Below are 23948 nucleotides of genomic sequence, written 5' to 3'. Positions count from 1 at the left end.
ATTTTGCTTTGCAGAGTAGAACGACCCATAAATTTGGCAGAATGTCAGCAATGTCTTTAAGTATTCCGACTCTAGATTGTTTGAATACGTTGAAACGTTAAAGGGAATTTTTTTAGGGGAATCGGAACTTTGCAAAAAAGTAATAATTCGTATTTCTATGTAAAAGCAAACACTCTAAATGTATTTTCGAATATTTTATCCATTTTCTTTGCTTCTTAGGGGATGTTTTGAAATATTTATTTATGCTTTTAACTCACATTTTGGGAAAGAAGCACGAAACAGTTTTTAAAGAATTGAAAAATAAAAAATGCGATCAGATTTTCGAAGTTTTTTTTTTTTTTTTTGTTATTTTGTTTAAAACTACTGAATAAATGGGAAAAAATTTAAAAAAACTTCGAATACCTAGTGCTATTTTACTTTTTCAATCTTCAGCTCTAGAACTTCCTGACCGGTCATTTTGATCGAAAAAGAATTTCATATACTCTCAATTTTTTTTTTATTCATCTAATTTCTTCGATGTGTTTGGTTTTGTTTAAATACAGTTAAACATCTTCCACCAAGAATTTCATTCAGTTATGTTATTTTGTTTCTATGCAAGTTTCAAGTGTACCTAGATCGGCTAAAGACTATCAAATCAACCGTGAGTTATTATTTTTTTTTTCATTTTTTTTTGGATAATGCCATATGAAAGTCAGGAAAAGTGGTTTGGATTTTTAATGATCGACCTTCAGTTAGTTCTTTTTCAGCAAAATATTCGATTGTACAGATTTTAAGAACTTTTTTCTTTTCTTCCTTTCCAACGGCCAGTCAAATTTCTTCCATTGTATTTCAGCTGAGCGCACGTGAAAGTTGCTTGAAATTTATTTTTCGTTTGTTTAATCTAAATTTCTAAGTTAAACTGTATAAGAGTAACTGTATTAGAGCTAACATGAAGCTTTTTTTCGTTTCATACATTTTTTTTACAACATTTACAGCTTCTTTTAAAGAACGGGCACTTTGACCGCAACCGACCGTTCTAGGTATGACGGAATGTCGGCTGTTCTAAAGATTGTTCACTCTCCTTTTTCTTCAAAAGGATCTGATAACCTATGCTGTGCTAATTTGATGCATGCTTTTCAGATATTGGTCAATACTTCAGGGATAGATTAACTCCAAATATTTTCAGCTACTAATTTACACATTATTTATGGCAGAAGGTTTAACTACCAACTGCCATTTAGTTAACGAAAAACAATAAATTTAAAATGGATCATAGTTAGTTTTTGCTTAAATCATTAAAAAAACAAAAAATGTATAAAAACGTTTGAAACTTGAAATGTGTGTAATATATGTGTTAAATTCAATCTATGAATTCAGAAATCCTCCTGTGTATAATTTTTATGCTAGCCCACAAGCAGTTGATATGTATTTTAAGTACTTTCCTTTCTCTGCAATTTTCTTGCCGTTCGTGGCAATTTTTCCAGCATATGATTCCTTACTGTCAGTGGGACCCCTTTTAACTATTTTGTTTTTAACAAAGCTAACAATAATTTGAATAATTCACTACAAATTTCGGACAGTAAGCGCATTTTATGCAAAGCCGTAAAACAATATTTCGTAGTCTTTGGCTACAAAACACTTTGTGACAGTTGGAAAAATTGAGAAGAGTCTCATTAATTGAAAACTTCCTGTAGGTTCGTTAAAATTCAAAGTATAAGTAAGGGCTAAGATACTTCAATTTAGAGGAAGATTTAAAGTTCAAAAATAAGTTTATGTTTAGTTCGGAAAGATTTTCCTAGTAGCCCGCGGGACGCAGGTTGAAGAGTACCGAGTTAGATTAAAACAATGTGTGCAAATTGACAATATTTATAAGTAATATGTTTTAAATCTTACGTAACACTATGAACGTGTCATATTTTATTATATTTAGTTTGTTTGGATTTAAATTTTGCGTAGAATACGTCTCGAAAATAAAACACAAATAAAAAATACTAGAGCGTGCAACGGTTGTAGTACAAGAAAAACTGCCCAACATGTGAAACACTGAGATAATTTATGGAAAAAAACATGATTTATTGCTCATTGTTCTGTACAGTACAGTGAAAAACTTTATTTTTTTTACACAAAAGGAAAAAAATGCACTGTTCATAATATTACACGACACACTTCAAGTTCGTGCATGGTCAAAATAACACGCACAAAAACTTCTGCAGTAGACCAAAACCACAAAACAAACATTAAGTCTTCAATCCTTAAAAACTATAAAAGAAGACAAAATATTAGGATTTCCAAACAATCAGAAAAATACTCTTAGGTATACTAATTCATGTCTATAAGCTGAATGAAATCAGGAATGTGAATAGTAAAAAATGCCAAGGCAGAAAAAAACTGGATAGCACTTGGGGAAAGTGTGATTTTATTCACGACAACGAAGAAAAATTTAGAAGGACAAAAAGTTACTCTTAACAACTATTTTAAAAAACCATATTTAAAATTTTCATCTTATTAGAAAGAACACATTACATTATATTTTTCCGTATAAAGAGCTCAAAATTCAATGTATGTAAGAGTTTTTTCCCCCTCAAATCGGTCACATTTTCAATCATAAATTTTTAAGGAACTTAAATGTTATTTTTTTTCTAACGCCAATATAACAATAAAATTTAAACCTAAAAAAATAAAAAGCTTTTAAATTTTTTTTATATTTTATAGGTTTCTAAAATTGCAATTAATACTTAAAGTTACTGAGTTATTGTTAGAAAACAGAATCAGTTGCATTACAGTGATATAAAAAATTGTAAATAAAACACTTATTAACTTTTTAAGTTTAGTGCTTTCTTTTTCATTGGCATTTATTATTTTTTATGCTTCATTTTCAAAATAAAGAACAAGATATAGAGATAAGCTAAATCAAACTGCCAAGACAAAAATTCTATAATGTTTTTCGCAAAAAACACATTCATATATATGTAATTTATGGCCCAGTAAAGACAAAATAATCTAGACAAGGCATTATAATCACTGAAACATCCCAGTCTTTCTGAAAGAGTTATGGTATCTTTTCTACTCTAAAAATTTTGCATATGTTTTCTGATGTGCTACACATTAAAAAATTGTTACAAATTTATATAAACCATAGTTCACATTTCAGCTACCAACAAATATTGCACTAGAATAAACGATATGTACTTAAATGAGTTGAAAAAGATCATCTCTGAATCAATTGAACAGCATAGCTATTTTATTAGATCCATGAATAAGTAACAAAAATATCATATTAACTATGGAAAATGCACCTAATAAAATATACCTTTCTAAGCTTCAAAACGACTTGTACTTGTGACCATTTAAAAGTAGTACACATATGTCGATAGAAATACATTAAATATCATATACAGTCATTTTTATTTTCAGGCAAAGTTGTGTTTTGTACTGTTGAAAAGAGTGCAAAAAAATCACATGACACTTAAAACTATTCTACGATTCACGATACTTTTATAGCACAGCATTTCTTAAAAATCCTTAGTTCATCCGCTTTTTGAAATGCTCACCTCTTATTTAAGTCATCCATGGAGATTTTGCAACAAAAGTGACCTTATAAGCGGGATGGCCATACGTCAGATAAACCGACAAATCCGTTCGTTCAATACAAAGATATATGTTACTTTTTGTGTTGAGTTTAATTAAGCTAAATACGAAAAATATTTTAAACAAAACGAATATTATTTTGAATTAATTATTTTGCTTTTTTCAAGAAAAGTTGCTCAAACAGTTAATATACTAAATAATGTTAATGTTTGGTGGATTGGTTAATTGGCTATGCCGAAAATTCAGGTATTTTAATTCATTAAATACTGGCTTTGCAAAAAAAGAAATCCTTAAATACTGGTATTATGTGTACCGGTACTGCAATCATCTACACCCAAACCAGTTTTTATGTTAATGTTTTAATGTTAATGTTTGGTGCATTGGTTAATTGGTTATGCCGAAAATTCCGGTACTTGAAGTTATTAAATACTGGCTTTGCAAAAAAAAAAAAAAAAATCCTTAAATACTGGCATTCTGTGTACAGGTACTGCAATCATCTACACTCAAACCTGTTTTTAAGCGGTGGATAGAGATCGCATTAAAAAAAAAAAAGTTCGAAAATTCACGAATAGCTTTGTTTTGCAACAGTTTAAAAATATTTTTTTTATGCGGTGAATAGGACACCGCATAAAAAAATCTCACATAGAAAATAACCCAAAAACCAACCAAACAATCTTTAAACGAAATCAAAATAAACCAAATGATGATCATTTTTTGCCGAGTAGTCGGACAAAATTTCCCGAATAAGGAAGTTTTTGGGAAATCACAGTAACTTCTCATCGAGGTGCTTATGTCGTCACTTGAAGATGTTACCTCGCACTCAATCTCGACAATTAAATCCCAATCTGATTGAAATTTTATCATACCGCACAAAAAAAAAAAAAAAAAAAAAAAAAAGAAAGAAAAAAAAATCGCACAAAAAAAATCGAATAATAAAAAAAAAAGACTGCATCAAAACAGGTTTGGGTGTATATGGCACGCTTTGAAAGACTAATGTATTATTGCGCTTGTTTCTTCACTTCCCTCCTAATGCAGTTATGAATAAAAAAAGGAGTCTTTCAGGATCTTGAGCATATTCCCTACTTTTATGTTTTTGTATGCAGGAAAAAAATGATTAACGTATTTTAGTTGAACACTTTGCTCGAATAATTATCATCAAACGATAAGTTAAAATACACATTTTGGTAACTGGAAGTAACTAAAATTTTGTAGCACAAATATACAGATTACAGAATACACGTGCTTCGGGGTTTCCAGGAACCTTCTCTTCAATTCAAATCTGTGAGCTTTCGGATGTAATGTACTTATTAGTGTATTTATTTCTTACACATTTTTGTATTAGTATATATATTGCTTATTTTAACATTGTGCATAGTAAAGTCTGCACAAGAAACATTTTTGAAATGCAAATAGGAAATATAGCTAATTAACTCACACTACAATGAAATATTTTCGAAAATATAATAAAGTAAAAGCTGGATATAGAAATTATTTTCAAATACTTTAAATTTTAAAAACAGTTTGCTGAAATGCGCTTTCACAAAACAAGAAAATAATTCACAAAAAGTACCTTTACGTATCAACTGTATTTACGAACCTCGCTTTGCAACATATTTTTATATCATTCATACCTTTTTTCTCTAAGTACAGTATTATAGAGAAAAAGACACATATTTGTGTGTAATGTATAACACATAATCCACAATATTAAAATATATTTACATTGAAAACATTCCTGTTAAGCAAAAAATCCCCATTCTCAATAATCATTTTCTTTGCGATGCTAGAATTACTCAGTTCAATTCGTTTTTTTTTTAGCCTATGCACTGATGCCATTCCTTAAAGTAGAACTTTTAGAGCATAGTAACTCAGATATAAAATACATCAGTTGTAGCATGATAATGAAAAAATAAATTTCTGATACGACCTGGTAATTTTTAGTATGGATTTAAAATCACAGATTAGCATCCAAGGCAGTATGACATACGTTTGGAAGCCATTACAACGGTGATATGTGACTTCACACAATAATGTTTGTAGATTCATTGGAATAGCTGATACACAACTACATCCTTCCTAGAATATGCGGCTCGTCATCGTTCGATTGGGTAGCTCGGTCCCCTTTTTTCTTTCCGGAACAAATGAGAAAGGTAGCTCCACAGGCGACTAAAACGACAAAGGTCATCCAAGCGACGGCGAATGAATATCCATAGGACCAAATTGCTCCTTTTGGATGTCTGTCTTGTAGGAATTGCTCTTCATATTGCACTGAATTAACTACTACTTCTATGACTACCAAAACGGCACCAGCTGCAAGAGAAAAGAAATTAGTGTGAGATAAATTCACTGATCTGAGGCCTTATTTAAGGGTGAGTTTTGAGGTTCAAACTCTTTCCGAAATATTTCAAATAGTAAAAAAGTATTCCGAAAACAGTGTTTTTCTTTGTAATTTCTTTTCTCAAGCAATTACCGTTAACATTTTATTTTGAATTTATTTTTTAAAAAGAACAAATGACAGCTTGCATTTGACGTGGGACTGATAAATCGAGATTTTGAATATTATGCACTAGAATTCGCACCCTTTTCTCGTGCAAAACCGCCTCGAGTTCAGTTAGAATGAATGGAGGAGAAAACGCGTATGGACTTCGTTCACTGTAAAAAAATTCTGAAACGTTACTGAGTATGTTCATGAAACGTCTCGGGATTTTAATGGTTTTTATAATATTCCTGAAAAAATCAAGTATCAGTGTCAAAACGTTTCCTGAATTGCTACAAGTCGCACGAATGCAGACTTCTCACTGTTGTGAAAAATACTTTTAGCTCCCAGTTTAAAGATTAACTGAGCGTATTTATAAAATGTATCGGCTTCAGGCCGATTATGGCCCGTCCAGACTGTTTAGGTTCCCAAAGGGAGCGAATAAGTCCATGGACTACGTAACTTTGTAAAAATTGCAAGAAAGTAAAATTATCGATACTTCTTGCAATCTTGTCTTAGCTTTGGCCGTGTTTGCAATACTGCTCGTGAAACACTCTTGATAAATTAGGATGGTTCCTAGCTGTTGTATTAAACCTACACAAGTTGGTTCTAAAGTTCCAGAGATACGACTGCTTTAAATGGGAAGATTTCAGAATTTTTCAGGAGGTTTCCAGAATAATTTTAGGAAGTTTACTGAATGTTAGCGAAAAACGTTCCAGGTTTTTGTAAGATATGTTTCTGACAGAAAACAGACACATCAGCTGCCCATTATTCTCCAGGAACGTTTCTGAATCGTTTTGACAGTTTTCTCTAGAAATCCCACAAAGGCTCAATGACATTCAGCTCAGGGGACTGGGAACATCGAGTAGATGTTACACTTCATCGTCATGCTTCATCTCCATGTTTGAACACAGTGGTGCTTATAAGTAGTGGCGTTGTCATCTTGGAACACAGGACGTTCTCTCGGAAAGAGAGTCTGAAGCATAGAGGGAGGATGTTCGGCGAGAATGATTCAATAATGCCCCCCCCCCCCTATTATTCACCCTCTCAGGGCAACTAGAGCCCCTATAAGTGGAGAGGCCGACGCATCCGCCATTTTGGAGCAAGAGTACAACAGGGAAAGCTACCTTTATTGGCAATCCTTCGCCAAACAGGGAGCGAGAGAATCGGAGAGCGAAGGTGAACATTGGCGAAATTTTGGAAACAGTTGGCGTCGTTTCCAAGCTGCCAGTCACTTCGCATGCCATTATTTATCCATTTCTTTTTTCTTTCTGCATCTACTGGAAATCTGAAGAGCCGAAATCCTTTTTTGGAGCTATTTACACAATTAACAGCCGAACAACCACCCATTTGACTCAATTTAACACATGCTAAAGAAATGTAAACATCGGCAGCAATGCTAACGCTACGAAGCACTGGATCACGTTTGCTCCAAAATGACGGATGCGTCGGCTCCTCCACTATAGGGGCCTTAAGGGCAACAAGAGGCCCAAATCCAAGCAAAAAAAATTTGCTCCCCACACTTTCCCAAGACGAAAAATATGCATGTTTCAACACTCAAAGTCATGATTGAAAGCTAGATAATGATAAGATTCTCTGCATGACTTGAACCGCATTATTCTTCGTTTGTAGTGCGATTTTCTTGGAATTTTTGAAATTGACAGGAACAATTCAAATCCTTTGACCCAGAAAAGTTATTTTGTCCTTTTGAGTGCATTATGAAAAATGCTCCTTTTTTTTAATCTGTTATTTTTCCCGCAATCTGTCGGGAAATTGTACAGATATTTTTTTGTTCTAGTATTTTTAGGTAGACCGTGAAAAGCCGGGCGACGCAGCTAATTTTATATATAAAAAATATTGTTTTGCTTAACAAATAGACGGGGATAGAAATTTATAGCCGAATTTTATACTAGCAGTGACATTTTTTGTGACACGTTACAGGAAAACAATCCCGCCGATTTACTGGGCAAAAAAGGATGTTGGTTGTTGTTATTAAGTATGAAATCTAAAAAAGAAAGAGGGCGCTGAAAGAGCGCACAGATATTGCAAGTAAGAAAGCAAGAAGGCCGATATGATGTGTGGTTATGAAAGCGAGCGAGTGGCGTTCTATTGACATTGTAATCACTGGAAAGTAGTAAATAAAGAAGATTGAAGAAGTCTTTCCCCATGTTAATATCGAGTGAATGAAGATTCATCGTCACATACACAGAAAATAACAATCGATTTTTCGATATTTTTCTGCCTTTATGCAGTTATTGTAGCAAAATGTACTAAATTTAACATTACAGAGTGTTTATAAAGTCTTGCCCTGATTAAGAAATTTCGTTGAGAAAAAATCGTTTTTTAGATTTATACATACATTTTTTTAAAAGTCCTATCTCATCAAGATTTTTTACCGTTAGTACAATACTAGCTAAAGGCATGGAAGTGGCGCTGAAGTCGAAAACTGAAAACAGTGTCCATAAAAGAAAAAAAAAAAACTGTTAGGGGTACTGCAAGGGAAGCACTGAGGATTAGGTGAACCTTCCAGAATCATTGATTTTAAGACGCTTTGCCCATTTTAATATACCGGTTTATATCCAAGTAAAGATTTTCAGAACCAAACACTCTGCCCTATACTCCCAAGAAAGAAAATTTTGGCTACATTAGTATTTTGTGCTAAGGCCCGATTAAGATATCTAGGGACTTTGGACCGAATACTTTTTTGGATTCCCCTGTATTCAAACTTTATAACTTTAACCGTTGGCTGGAACAATTTTAGAGATAGACTGAAGTAATTTTAGCCATTTGGGGCCCCCTAAATATTGAGGGCCCTAGACCACGGCCTAGTTGGTCTATTCAGTAATCAGACCCTGCTTAGCGCACATTTGAAAATCGTCTAAATCTTCTCAGAATAACGAAAAGTGCGCAAGTAGAAGCGGACGTTGTACATTTTTAAGATAAGGGTCGAAATAAATAAAGGATTATGTTAAAATCAGAAGTATTTATTTTTTTTTAATAAACTTTATTTATCAGTAGCAATACTTCATAAACGACTTGTACTTTATAACGGTATAAGTTTTTAAGACTGCTATATGGGGGGGGATATTTTTTTCAGTGTTTGTTTCTCATTTAAACAGTGCTGTAGAAGAATAAAAGAAGATTATAGTATAGTTGGGGCAAACCTAACCTGTCAGCATTCTGAAGGCTTCACAAATCGTAATCAAATCATTAAACGCTGCCAGGTCAGGCTTGCCGCAACTATAGTTTTTCTTTCTTTTTATTTTTTAAGCCTTTCTTTTAAAACTATATAAGAGAGTAGTGCTTATTTACACATTAAAAAGAAAATAACTTGAAAAAGATTTTACATCTCGTAAAATCTAAAATTTTAATGGTATACGCCAAAAAAAATATTTACGAATACTTTTAATTCTTGAAATTTTCAAGCAAATTAGAAACCGAGTCAAATCTAAACTTTAAAAACTTTCAAAGTACATGTTAATTTATAGTAATCCTTTCACAAATTGACCTAACTTTAGGCATTAAGAATTTTAAAAATGTATTTCAAGGATAAAGTGTAAATGTGTATTGTATGCAGAATTTTGGAAAATATATTCGGACTATAGTAATGACTCCTCACCGCTATTATTCTTGGTAATATAGAAACAGCGCCAATAGCATCTCAAAAGCTGTATAATCGGTGCTTTGTTTACACGGGTTCTGCTAATAAGCTAAAAATAAGTAGTAATAAGATACTTAAACGGGGAAAATAGGAAGAGAAAGAGATCAGCAAAATTTTAATTACTTTTCAAACTAACCAGCACTTTCTTCGGAAGTTATTTTAGAGATTACCGCTGAGGAACAAAATTAGAGATTTCACTTCGCAAAAGTGACTTTCATTGACACGAATAGTTATTTGCCATAACTGTTACAGCTACTTGTAAATTAATCGCCTGGTGTACGTTGTATTTAATATTTATAACTATGTATATTTTTTTTATCGTCAGCAATCTTTGATGCTTATTTGCATTTCGTAATTTAATTATCGTATGCGCTATTTATTGCTTTTTTTCTTCAATTTTTATATAAAAAAAACTGTTAATTACGTAAATTACCGCCCAATAGCCAGGACTAAAGCAGAAATACATGAAATATATTAGCTACCAGTTTGTTTGGCACTCTTGGTTTCCTTAAGACGGTTTCCACCTCCATCTCAGTCGCTTTCCTATGCCGGGCTGATGTGTGCTAATAAGCACGAAACTGCAGTCCTTGGCTGGAAATGACTGAGCTGCCGGTGTATTTTATGTGTTAATTACGTATTTACATGAAATATAAAATAAAAGTATCCGTCAACAACGGGCTCAAAAATAGCATCCATACACCAGCGAAACCATCCAAATGTTCAATCTAATTATTTTAAGCGTTGCCGTTTCAAAATTAGCAACAAACAACGCAGAAGATAATCTTTACTAATGATAAAGCTGAAAGTCTATGTCTCTGAATATCTAGATGTCTGTTAAGCGCATAGCGTCTAGACCAATCGGCCGGTTTTCCTGAAATTTGACGCAAAATTAGTTCGTAGCATAGAGGGGAGCACCTCGAAGCGATTTTTCGAAAATTCAATTTTTTTCATTTTTTATTCATTTTTAAGCCACCATTTTAATTCTTCTGCAGCAATCGAGCGAATTACCATAACATGGACGAGTAAATTGCCATATCATGGACAAGCAAATTAACAAAGCATATTGGCGTGAAATTCATCATCCATTATTTGTAAATAGACAGGCGAAGCAAATGACCACTTAATTTTCTACTACGGGCAAAGCCGTGCGGATACCGCCAGTAAATAATAAACGTAAAACACGGCAGACGGTAAATTTACAAGTGGCAGTAACAGTAACTCTTTATATTCAAGAAGATTATTTTTTTTTTTACCTGATATGAAATGCACGACGCCTGCTAATCTTTTGAACATATATCTTGGCTCCTTAAATGTGTAGACACTGAAGCCAAAACCCATTGCAATGAGGCAAAAACTGATGATCGCAAATGCTGTTTCTGTTCTTGTATAATCTAGGGGGGAAAAAAGAACATTAAATCAATAATTTTTAATCCTTCTGAACAGTAGTAAGAAATAAATGGTAGTTCAACAGCTTTGAAAGAAATCATTACGATGAATTCAACTCTGTATTTGAAATGAATATGAATATTAAACAATGCCATTTGCCTCGTAGTTTTAAATGAAAATGTTAGAGATTTTTTTTCACACAAAAAGTTGAACGATTTAATGGAACAATTCTCATACCATCCTGTCTACGAAAGACTTAATTTTTCAAAATTAATAAATCATCTTTCTCCAAATGCAACTTGTTAACTATCAAATGCTTTTTACCTAAATTTAGATGTCTTGCTCGGTGCTTAAAGAAAGGACAAGAACTATATAAATGGATATATTTTAAATTTAGAGTTCGATGCACTGCGCATGATGATTAAATCATTATCTATTTTCTGTAACAAGACAGAATGCTAAACGAAAATATTCCAACATTAAATTATACAAATAAAAAGAGTACTGCAACACATATTTTATGGCTAAAAAGAACCTCTTTTTCAATGCAAAGGAGGTGAGTTTACACTGTATGGAAATTCCGAAAAATTTCAGGTTACTTCCAGGCAACGTTCCAGGATTTCGCGGGTTTACACCTGTTTCCTGTAAAAATCAAGGACATTTGCGAAAATGTTTTCTGAATTGCTAAAAGCAGTGTAATTGCGAAAAGTGGCTTTTCAGCTACAAGTTTCAAAATATAATTAGCGCTTCTATTAAGTGTTCTTATTTCTGAAATAATTCCGTGCTTAGTAAATCCGAATGGTGCCAAGCGATTACTATAAACCATAATATATGCATGATTCCTTGGACACGCAAAGTTAGGAAGTATTAAACTTACATTTGCTTTCGATTTACTGTTGATATCAATGTTATTTGTTCATGTACTAAATTTCTCTCTACAAAATATCGTTCTTCATGAATTTCTGTTTGAGATATATTTTAATTAAGAAATATAAATCGCGGTTTTATTAAAAGAAAATTCGAAATTGTGCTTTTGTTTTAAGTAAGTACAAAGTTGATTTTCCTATCTAAAAATCTGAAAAAAATTCATTACTTTATGAATAATGGATAATAAAGTCAATGTCAGTTTAGGAGAATTTAGTAGTCAGTGACAAATTTCACTTCTGCTTTCCTGATGTAGCGAATACATAACACAGATATTCTAAACTATTATTTTTAAGAACCGTTGTGGATGTTCAAAAAAAATGATAATAATAATAATAATAAAATAAATAAATAAATAAATAAATAAGAAATTAAAAAAAAACATTTAAGGGGTTCGTGTTTTAGTGCACTTTTAATGAAAACAGTTTTCATTTATTAAAGAAGTATTATCTGATATTGCTTCGTTTTGTGCTTCGCCTGTAAAATCTTCTTTTGTGACATACTGTTTTACCCATAGCAGCCCTTCAATAATTTGACTGCAGAGAGCTTAATTCAAATTATCCTCATACATAACAGCGAATTCACTGATCGAGTAACGCTTCAGACGACACCGACAATGAAACTCGTGCCACATCATGATAATTTGATAACATATTTGTTAGTGTTTGACATGTAAGGAAATGTTTTATTTTGACAAGGCTGAACTGAATCCGATAACTTAACTGTTTTGCTGGTAAGACTGAGTCATTTCAGGGAAATGAAGAGACGAAAAGTGTGGTCAACAATGAACGCTACCTACTGGAATTTAGGGTTAATCCACTGAGTTAGGTTTGAAATTTCAACTATCAAAATATCACCAAACAGGAAATCGCTTCGCTTAAATGGAGAAACAGTTTTCACCCGTCATTCCTTGACGGGCGAATTTCTATTAAGAATAATCAACGGACTTCTGTTTTAACATCTTAAATTTACATAAAGGCTTGTTTTACATCAAAATATTACTAGTTTTCTATTTTGATTTCCATAATAAGACCATGATAAGAGCAATAAAGATCATGATAAGGTCATCAACATGCTTAAATAAACATTTTATGTATTAACTCCAGGTCAAAAGATTTGCAACAGCATAAGTCTAAATGAAACAATTGTTAATCTTTTACAATGTAACTATTGCGATAGATTAAAATTTATACGGTTAATAATCGCGCTTGAATGAATTAAATATATGCAACAGAATTGAACGGATGACACATATTTCGCATTAAAGTATTTGGTTATAACACACGAAAGAGTTGACACTGACGCATTAAAGGCATTATTAAAGTGATTTCCTAATTAACTTAGGATTTTCGATGACGAATTACCTCGCAGTTACATTAATTGCAAGCAGCAGGTAAATCATATTTCTGTAGCATTTATTAAATTGAAACATTAGTAGTTTAAATGCATGTTGAATTATAAACAGGTATAAATGTGCATGTAGTGATTGAATTGCAGAAATCTGCAACTGGGATCTAAGATAATTTAACTTTTAAGCATATTTTTAAGACTTTTTTTGGGGGGGGCGGGGTATTTTTTGTTTTATAGTCTCGAAGCAATGTGAGCTAAAAATGCGGTCAACAGTACAGTTATTGGAAATATATTATTTTAAGCTAGGTGTAAAAATATATAAGGGAAGCATGTTTTAAAGGTGTTAAAACATTTCAACAAAATAGCGCTAGGAGATTTGGTCGTTTTGCGATTTGCGATTTTTGATTTTTCGGTACCGTATTAAAAAATGGCCATTTTCTTTAGAAACCGTTAATACTGCAAAATTGTTTTCATATGATATTTGGAAAAGAGTGCAATGTAGTATAACAGTTAAAAACCCTTGAGATAAACAGATGGGATGCATGAAAAGCGGATTTTAGGAGCAATATAATAATATTTTCGTGCATCATAACCTTTGCTGTAGTCAATAACTGTCAAAATTATTTTGGAAAATTTTAGTAACTGTCCCTTACAATTCTAACATTAATTTCACTGGATTTTTACTAAATATCGCCGTTACCACCAAACTGACACCAGATTTGGCATCTCGTTTTTTTTGCCCAATGTGTTGCCAATTTCGTCAAGTTAGTGAAAAAATTTGGAACCAAAAACTCAGAGATATATGGCTAAGTGGTCAACAGTTTATAACAGTACTTCTGACTGCATTGAGAAGTCGCGGATAGCCTAGCGGAAAGGGGAACTCGGAATCGGGGAGTTCCGGGCATAAAACATAATTTTTATTTTTGAGGAACTGTTTTATGATAGGATGTTAATTTATTCATGAATACATAATGTATTTTTGAATTTATATTTTTTTAACGCTTTTTGTATATGTATTCCGAATAAAGCCATCGCTAAAATACAAATGTCAAATGCACAGGTATTGACCACCTTATAACAGTTATTGGCCGTGAGATCTTACAGTTGTTGGCCATATAAAAATGCATAAAGTCATTGATGGGAAATTGTTTTAATTGTTTTATATGCAATCATACAGTCATGAGGTCTATTAAAGTGATCAATGACTATACTGTTTTCCTTATTTTATAAAAAAAAAGGTTAGCATCATATTTTATACAACTTTTAACCTTTTTTAAAAATATTTATTTCTATATTTTACGGGTTTCTTAAAAAATAGTTTTGTGGGAGCAAAATTTTCATGTTTTTCCCAAAGTATTTAAAAAGTTACAATTTTAAATCAAACATTTTATAAACCAGTGCTTCTTATCATGAAAAAACATGGGAAAATGTGGTAAAAATTCAGTCACCGCTTTCATAGCAAAATGAATATAAATAACCGTAAAACAGTGTGAGAAACTCATAAATTTTATATTTAGTCAACCATTGGAAACAGAAAACGAAAAATCTTCAGAAACTGCGATCATAAAGTACACTTTTTGAGTCTGAGTTATGAGGTGAAGAGAAATTTTAGTAGAAATTGCAAAGAAGAATATGTTTCTTGCGAAAATCCGATACCTTTTAAAGTAGTATTTACTTAAGTTTTCAGTTTTTATCGTGAAATAAGATAGCAGTATCCAGAATATAAAAAAGAGATCTATTAATGGTTATAATGTATTCAGCTTTACTTTAAGTTCATTTTAAATACTACAAGTTAGTTACAAAAAAGTGTTTCGTAAATGTATTCAACATTGCACCTGTTATATTGATCTCGTTCAGGGGTTTCCAACTTGGGGTGCGTGCCCTTGGGAGGCTTGGAAAAATGTCAAGAGAGAGGTTAATGGTGAAAAAAATATAAAACAACCAATTTACCGTTTTTTTTTTTTCATTTCTTTTCTTTTTTTTTTCGTTGTATTTGCGTAATTTTCATATACACATCCAACGGGAGCTTTGACGCAGCTACAAACTTATAAATACTGCACGGCAAATCCGAAAAAAAACCTTCAAAAAGTTTCAGGCATAATTCTTGCTAATTCTTACGCAAAATGACCTCAAATTCTCAAATTCTCAAATTCTCAAAAAAAAGAAAAAAAAAAAAAACATATTTTCAAAGTAAAAATCTGATACACTGATTCAATAACAGCGAATATATGTTTCCTTCCTGGTAATTTTACTTTTACCAATTTGACGAGATCTGCATGATCCCGAAACTTTGCTTTGACAGTCCTAGATTTTGAAAAAATTGTAATTATGTTCCAAAACGTCTTATGTCTAGGTTTTTTTGCTTTAATCCAAACTGTACAGAACAAGCACAATAAGACTTTTTTTCTTTTAAATAAAAGTTGAAACATTTGATACCGAAGAGTAATATTTATTTTAGCACTCAATATCTTTACACAGAAATTTTCTTTTCTTAAATATTTTGAAAGCACATTGTAAGAAAATAAATAGTAGCCATGCAATACAATAAAATGAAAACTCATTAAATAAAATCTAATTATTTTAAATTGTGATAAAAATACGTTACAAAAAGGCTTTGAACTTACCTAAAATTGTTCTATCGACTTCAGGGTTCTTTTGTAAGAATTCTGTTGTAGGGAAGAGTCGATGATTGTGACAGTTCTCTAAAGAAAAATAAATATTTATGTTACTGAATAAAATCTTTCTTGTAAAAAGAACTACTTTCAATACAGTAGTGAACCATCTTCATTTCATTTTACGAATAAATATACAAAATACATAAACAGGTATTCATCTAATTTATTTAATATCAATGAAAGTATAAGCCTAAGAAAGCTGGCCCTCTTTTAGAAATTATAGTTATAAAATTGTGTGATTCTGTTTCGTTTTAAGAGCAAAAGTGACGTATGTCATTGTACCAACAATCTGAATGATTGAATAGCTTCGTCTCCACTTTAGCACAAATCACTATTATTGTTTCCTTTTACATTAGCCGTTTTGCCATTGGCAAATGATTTAACCTAGACTTACACCACTCTCACATTAAGTAGAGTAGGGGAAAACTAATTTTTGATGGAACAAATACAAAGCATAAATAATAAACTGACACCTCTTAAGCTTAAAGTAGAATGAGGGCAAAACTAATTTTTGATGTTGCAAATACAAATCATAAAAAATAAACTGACATCTCTTTCGCATAAAGTAGAATAAGCGTAAAACTGAATTTTGATGGTGTAAATAAAAAGCTTAAAAAATAAACTTACACCTCTATCGCATAAGGGGGAACAAGGGTAAAACTAATTTTTGATTGTGTAAATACAAAGCTTAAAAAAATACCTTACCCCAATTTCGCAACAAATAAAATCAGAGTAAAACTAATTTCTGATGGTGTAAATACAAAGCATCTTCTTTACTAATAATAAAGCTGAAAGTCTCTCTGTCCGGAGGATGTCTGGATGTCTGTGACGCGCATAGCGCCTAAACCGTTCGGCCGATTTTCATGAAATTCGGCACAAAGTTAGTTTGTAGCATGGAGGTGTGCACCGCGAAGCGATTTTTCGAAAATTCGATTTTGTACTTTTACTGTTTCAATTTTAAGAAAATTTTCCCGAGCATAAGATGAACGAGTAAATTACTAAGTTATCATAACGTGGAACCGAGCCAATTGGCGAGAAATTCACCATAAATTATTTGTAAATATACAGGCGAACCAAAGAAAGCAAAGCCGTGCGGGTACTACTAGTAAAAAATAAACTTACACCACTTCTGCTCTCAACGGCTCGTGTATCATGCACACACAAAGAACAAAATTGATCAGTTTTAAAAAGATAAGAAAATGAGTAATAAAATTAATTCGTCAAAAAGTGCGAAATTTGAACAAAAAGCAGCCATTTTAAAGTGGTCAGATACTAACCCTAAACCACGAACTAACTGTTCTTAATAGAGCTACGCAATGCGTCGAAAATCCGGGGTTGAAATTCGTTCATATTTGAATGCCCTTTGGTCATACTTCGAAAAGCAGTACATTTGCGAATCTGAATTATCTCATATTTAATGGAATTTCTACTGAGGCGTACGCCGACAAATTTCACATTTCCAGTTGTAAATGATTTCTATTTATAAGTATGATGAGTTATACTCGAGTGGTTTGGGGGTGCATTATGGCGTTCTATTGTTCGGAAATAATCTGCAGCGCCGTGAGACCATATGATGTATACTATGAGCTAGTACCTATTACCCAGAAGAAGTTTGTAAATATGTTTTTTTCAGACGACTACTGGACAAAGTCGTTGTTGAGAAAGAAAATAGAATAAGAAACCCTATATTAAAAAAAAAAATCTTGAATGACAAACAAGATATGTAAATTGCTTTTTGAACGAAAGTTTGTTATTATATTTTCAAATTTACCAAGCCTCAAAGTCCCACTTCAATTTAAAGTATGACGTAGATCTACTATTTTTTTTTTTGTGGGTCATGAGTTTAAAATTTATTTAATCTTCGAAACTATGCGTAAATATGTTTACTATGTACACGTTTACACTGAAATATTTTTACCTAATGTAAATATGTATTGTTATTTGTGTTAAACTGTAATTTGGTTGATTTTTGATTGAAATTCTTTGCTAGCATTGTTTTTAAAAACGTGTTTGCTTTTAAAATAGGAATGACTAGGATTTTTTTATTTGTAGCTGCATGTAATTGAAAATGCGAGCTATTATTTTACTCATTTTTTTCAAGCAAATACAGTGGCTGGCCAAATTAATAGACTAAAGAGTTTTTTGTTTTTTGGTACACTATTTGTACTAAAATACTATTAATTTCACTGTTAAAGTACAGTACATACTGTACACAGATTATTACGTTATTTTAGCGTAATTCAATGTTTACAGGTGGCAGCACTGTCTGCTTTGTTTATGTTCTTTGTTTATCTACCTACCAGGAACATAACCTTAACCAGCTTAAACAGTTCATTAGTTCTTTTTATTAGTGTGTTCTGTTATATTTAAAGTTAGTTATATTGTAATTAGTGGGTATGTGTATGTGAGTATATATAATAGTGAGTATAAACAATCTTTTACCTTCTTTTTTAAAAAGTTAAGAAATGGTGTAAACCTTGCGAAAAGTATGCCAAAAAGACTTAAAATGCTCATCAAGAACAAGGGAATGCATACTAAATATTACATAATTATTTCACTGTTCGTTAATGTGTTTATAGTTATGTAATCAATAAAGAATTTGCTTTTAAATTTTTAGTCTAATAATTTGGCCAGCACTGTAAAGCTTTTAAAAAAACCACCGAATAATGTAAAAATAAAAATAATTACAAAATCCAGTCCATATGAAAGACACAAATTTCAGCACACTAGTGTTGCGGAAGATCAAGGGCAAAACTATATAGATTCGAGATCCTAATGTAACAAAGAGTAATAAAATGCTTACAAAATTTTATTATTGGTATTCTTAAGGGTAAAATTACCAGAGCGGTCAGGTAAAAATGGAGGACCGGTCAACATTTTCCGCGAAATGGGACCAGCGGTTAAGAATCATTGTAAATTAGATTATGCTACCATAGTCTGTTAATGAAAGGTTTAACAATTCAAGAAACAAAAATAATAATAATAACAATAATAATAATAATAATAATAATAATAATAATAATAATAATAATAATAAGATCAAAAAAAACTAATAGTAACATAAATAGGCTGAACATGAATATTTAAAAAAACAACATAAAACAGGAGCTAAATTTTTTTTTAGAGTTCTAAAATGTTGTTTTAGTGATCCGTAAAAACGTGGACTTCAGCATTTGGCGTTAGTCCTGTTGCTTTGTTGACGGCCCAAAAACATTGCACATTCCTTAGCTTGAAACTTTGCCAGTTTTTCATTTCGTTTGTTTAAGTTGACAGATGGAAATGAAACAGATTGTTACTTAAATAAATTTATTGAACGTGGAGAGATGTTTTAATTGGGAAGTAATTGAATCATTAATTGGATTCCAGAAAAAATCTCGGTTGAAAACTTCCAAGAACTCAGAAAAGAACTTAATTATTTCTGATAGCTTAACTCGAGGAATTAGATTAATTGTTCGGTTACTTTCTAGTGATTGTTTGTTAAAAATATTTTTTACTTCCTATTTTAACTTACGTAAATTGAATCATTTTTTTCAAAAACCTGTTAAGCTACAAAATTGCTAATTCTGGGAAAACATCTATATCACCTTATTAAATTATTGAATAATGATTACAACATTGTTTATTGAAAGGAATATACCTACACATGTATCACTTTTAGTTTAAAACATTGAAATCCTAATATAAAAAAATTTAATTCGAAGGTAAAAATGTTTTTTCGAAGTTTTAGCGTTTGTCGCATGACTGGTTTTTGAAATAAACGGTTAAATTAATGAAACATAAAGGAGAAATTTAACAGAAATAATGCACTTTAGTCTCAATTTAGCAAAGAAACTATGCTAATAGGCTATGCAGGCTATAAGCATGCTAAAAAAGACAAATGCGTAAAAGTATGAAAGATTCGCGAACCTAAAAATAAACTAGCACACTGCCCAGTTCAAATATTCGCGACTAACATGGCATAAATCTGTAATACTTACAAGTATTTGGAAACATTGTACAAATTAGTACAGCGGAACAAATGTTCCAAAAATTTTGATTTAGATGCGAAAAGTGAACTGTTTCCAAAATCAGAAATTTTTCGAAATACATCTGTCTGTGTTTGTAAAAGAGATTTTGTATACTACCGTCAAAATCTAACAGTTGCATAGTTTTTTAAGCAGAAAGTCAAAATCTTTAATGAAGGCAACTTGCTAATAACGAGTATGGTACCCCTTTTTTAACTGAAATCTATCCTTGACAGCGGCAAGGAAGGTTCATAGTAGTAGCTTGATTTTTTGTGTTATTAATTATTATTCCTGTTGTAAATCGTGATGGAGTTTTTAGTGAAAGGTGAACTGCAACGTGGAACTCTTCTTCATAACCTATCCCATACACGCTGCATGGGTTTCAGATCCAGTGATCTAGCAGGCCACGCCACTTGTGTTAGTTTTTCTCTTCAGATAATTCCTCTCCGATCATAATGAGGTCGTTTCCAATATTTTAAAAGCATTTTTTTTCTGAAAAAAAAAATGCTTAAATACATAATATCTAACAATTTTTTAAATAATTTGTTTAAGTTTAATATTTTCAAAAAATAGGTACTTAAATCGGTGATCTTTCATTGTTTACATTTCTTGCCGATGACATCACAAATGATGAAATGCCATTCTGTGTTGCCATTCACAGCGCAAAATATTTAATTTGCATCTTTACTCACGTGTATTGGCAACGATATGATTGATAGCAAGCGTAGAGCACAATTTTAATTCGCTTCTTGATTATCATAACGTGGAAGCGCGGTATAAAGATCGCCAAAAAAGCATCATTTGTGAGGTCATCAAGACCACGCCTTATTTGAAAAATTGGACATTTTAAAAAATTAATTAAAAAATAACTGTTGGAAATATGGAAGAATTTTCTGGGTCCAAGTTTTTTTTTTTTTTTTTGCTTATTCTATCAACTTCAGTGACTGAAAGTACTACTTTTGACTGAAGGAAACAAACCTATTTTTATGCCATTTGCTCATTATCGTTCACTAATCTGTATCTGACTGACGTAAGTAAAAAAATTCGAGATTTTCAGTTTTTTAGTGTGTTGTATGTAGAATCATGTTCCACATCTATGTGAACGTAATTCAAAAAAAAAAAAAAAAAGTTCTTTGTCATTATTTACCAGCTTTAAAAGAACGCGCGTTCCATCGTTTGCAAGCGCCAGATAACCGTTTTTCCTCTCTCCCGTGAAGTCGCGACTTACGTTGTTCTGGATCTCTGGTGCAGATATATCGACCCATTAGCCATTGCAGTGAGAAAACTTCGCACTAAAGGTTTAAGATTTCGTCTTGATGTCTAAGAGACGTATGAAGTTCGCACCAAAAGTCGCAAAAACAAACATGCAAAAGTCTGTTCAAGCGTTTGCTGCTATCCCGAGCAAACTGGCCCCTCTATAATAGTGTTTTCTGGTGATGTTTTCTACCAGATTGAGTCACTCCGGATCTCACCATAGCATTGCTCTTCGGCAAACAATTATGTGTTCAATTGAGATTCACCAGTAAAGAGTACGTTGCCCCCCACTACTGTGGTGCTCATTTGTGATGTTCACAGACTCAATGTAATCTTGCTCTGATGCACGCTGGAGACAAAGTCATCCAAGCAACAACTCATCATGAGATCAGTCCTTCTTCACACAGTCTGCATAATTAGTAGTATAATAATAATAATAACTTGTACAATAATCTGCGGTTTCAGTGATTGTTTCAATAGAACAATTTCCATTAAAAAGATAATTGTTTTCCTTGCAAAAATCGTGTTTCCCACAAAAAAAAAAAAAAAAAAAAAAAAAAAAAAACAGTTATAGTGCACAAAACAAATAGGCTGCAAAGATTTATCACATACAGAAATAAATTATTCAGGGGTACAGCGGAGAGGCGTTTTGTTTTCTATGTTTAACCTAATTTTTAAAAATAGTTAAGCAAGTGCATAAAGAAGCCTCCACTATATATCGCTTTGCCAAAAAATTATGTTTTAGTAAAAATAATATGATTTATCTTTAAAATATTCGTATATATGTTTTATATGTTTTATATATAAGCCCAAAACCTAAGAATTATACACAAAATTCCAAGAATCCAAGCTCTCTATTGAAAACCAAAGATTTGGCACAGAGCTTTGGCAACACTGGTTACAACTGCTATGATTTGAAAAATATTTCAAAAGTTGACGTAAAAATTACAGCATTTTTAGTGTAAATTACAGCATTTTTACAGTGTACATAAAAACTATTACAAAAATTTTGAAACTATTGGAAAAATTATTTTAAGTAAAGATATACTTACTTGATGCCAAACTTGTCAAAGTTCCATTTGCGTGAATGTACTTGCAAATAGTCCAAAGTCCAGAGTGGCTTCTGACAAAAAACGAATTTGTTCTGTTCATATAAATAGGAGTGCCATCTGATGAGGACACATGGAACCAAAAGTCTGTACTAACAGCTACTGTCCACAAAATAAAAGCTAAGATCAGTCCAGCTGTGGCTGCTACTAGCAACTTCCTTTCGAACACAAGAACTGCTGCCGGATCTCTGTTGGCTACTCGTTTTCGGATTCTTTGCATTGCACTCGCTTTGCGAGTTCTTTTTTGATTTTGTTCATCTGGGTTAGACGGTTGAGTTTTTTCTCGACCTGACATCTTGATACTTAGTTCTCTTTCAGTGTAAGTATGAGCATAAATTCATTTATTTTATTTAATTTTTTATTTTGAAGCCCTTATTGAACTCAGTTTAGTGTTTTTCGTTGGATTATTCATATCAATGCTAGATGGATTCATTATTTTACAAAACTTCCCATGAGTCGTTTAAAATTTTCTAAATTAGTTTGATAAGCCCATCAGTTATTTTTTTTCATTAAAATAAATAGCTTTTAAACTTATGTAAATATAAGGTATTCGTATTAAAAATGCCTGTATTCTTCCATTTTCTAGAAACTTCTTTTCTGAATGCAGCGAAAATTTATGAAATTATTTAAAAGGGTTTTAAAAACAATTTCACAAAAAATTCTTCCCAAATGAATTGATTATTTTTCATATTTGAAAAACGTAATCACATATCAGATTCTGCATATAGTTTGTTGAATCAATATCACAGAGACTTAAAACTATCAATCTTCTTAAAATGCAACTAAGGCACTAGTATAAACATTTTGATGCAGGGTAGGCTTTTCAAAATAATTTCCAAATCGATGCAGAAAATACAAGAAAGCACTGTTTTACACCATCCTGAAAAAAAAGGAAGAAATTATTATTATTTTTGAGATTTCATGGTAAAGTTTTAGTATACATCATTTATTATTTTTTTGTGGATTATCTTGTAATGATAAGAAAAAAAATTGCGTTTCATAGCCGTATTTTAAATCGTTTTAAATTATCCTTAAAATATTGAAAGAGTAGGTGTAATCTTTGTAATTTCACGGTGTTGGTGCTTTCGACGTTATTAAGGAAATGGCAAGGATTTTTAAAAAATTAATAAATCTTTAATAAAACCACCGCGCATTACTGCAAATCGAACGATGCTTCTACGCATTGTTTTTCTCATATATAGTGGAAACCAAAATAGGTTTAAAATTAAAGCTCAGGATCCGTGTTTTAAATATTTAAGTTAACGAAAAACATTGTATCTGCTACTGAAACTATAGGGTAGTAAAATAGTATTTTTATTAGTAAGAAAAAAAACCCATCTAAAAACTTTCAACTTAAATATTACGCCATGAAAGTTTGTGAGCAAAACTGATATCGATAGTTTACAGTTTAAGGTTCTAATATAAGTTGAACCTTAAGTTGTGGACTTAAAATTTAGAGTACTGTCAACCTATTTTTTTTGCAAAATAGTTTGGCAACATTCTACAAAGCTAATTGTAAAATCCAATGTGTACACTGAAAAT

At 31.7% G+C, this 23948-nt stretch overlaps 1 protein-coding gene across 1 annotated transcript; it reads right to left on the bottom strand.

Moving 5' to 3' along the window:
• Window positions 1-5632: 5632 nt before the first annotated feature.
• On the bottom strand, window positions 5633-22701 carry LOC129228528 (voltage-dependent calcium channel gamma-8 subunit-like). The gene is made up of 4 exons (XM_054863208.1): window positions 22350-22701; window positions 15989-16066; window positions 10958-11095; window positions 5633-5877 (listed from the first exon to the last, which is right to left on the bottom strand). Exons 1-4 carry the CDS (start codon window positions 22699-22701, stop codon window positions 5633-5635), a joined length of 813 nt encoding a protein of 270 aa, XP_054719183.1.
• Window positions 22702-23948: the final 1247 nt, after the last annotated feature.

The sequence above is a fragment of the Uloborus diversus genome, chromosome 8 (genome assembly GCF_026930045.1).
Source record: "Uloborus diversus isolate 005 chromosome 8, Udiv.v.3.1, whole genome shotgun sequence".
NCBI lineage: Eukaryota > Metazoa > Arthropoda > Arachnida > Araneae > Uloboridae > Uloborus > Uloborus diversus.
This window is presented reverse-complemented; position numbering and strand designations above follow the sequence as displayed.

Coding starts and splice junctions, on each gene's coding strand:
- LOC129228528 (XM_054863208.1), bottom strand. CDS start 22,701: ATGTCAGGTCGAGAAAAAACTCAACCGTCTAACCCAGATGAACAAAAT. Junction 16,067..22,349: donor TTTGACAAGTTTGGCATCAA/GTAAGTATATCT, acceptor ATTTTTCTTTAG/AGAACTGTCACAATCATCGA. Junction 5,878..10,957: donor CGTCGTGCATTTCATATCAG/GTAAAAAAAAAA, acceptor TTTCTCTTGCAG/CTGGTGCCGTTTTGGTAGTC.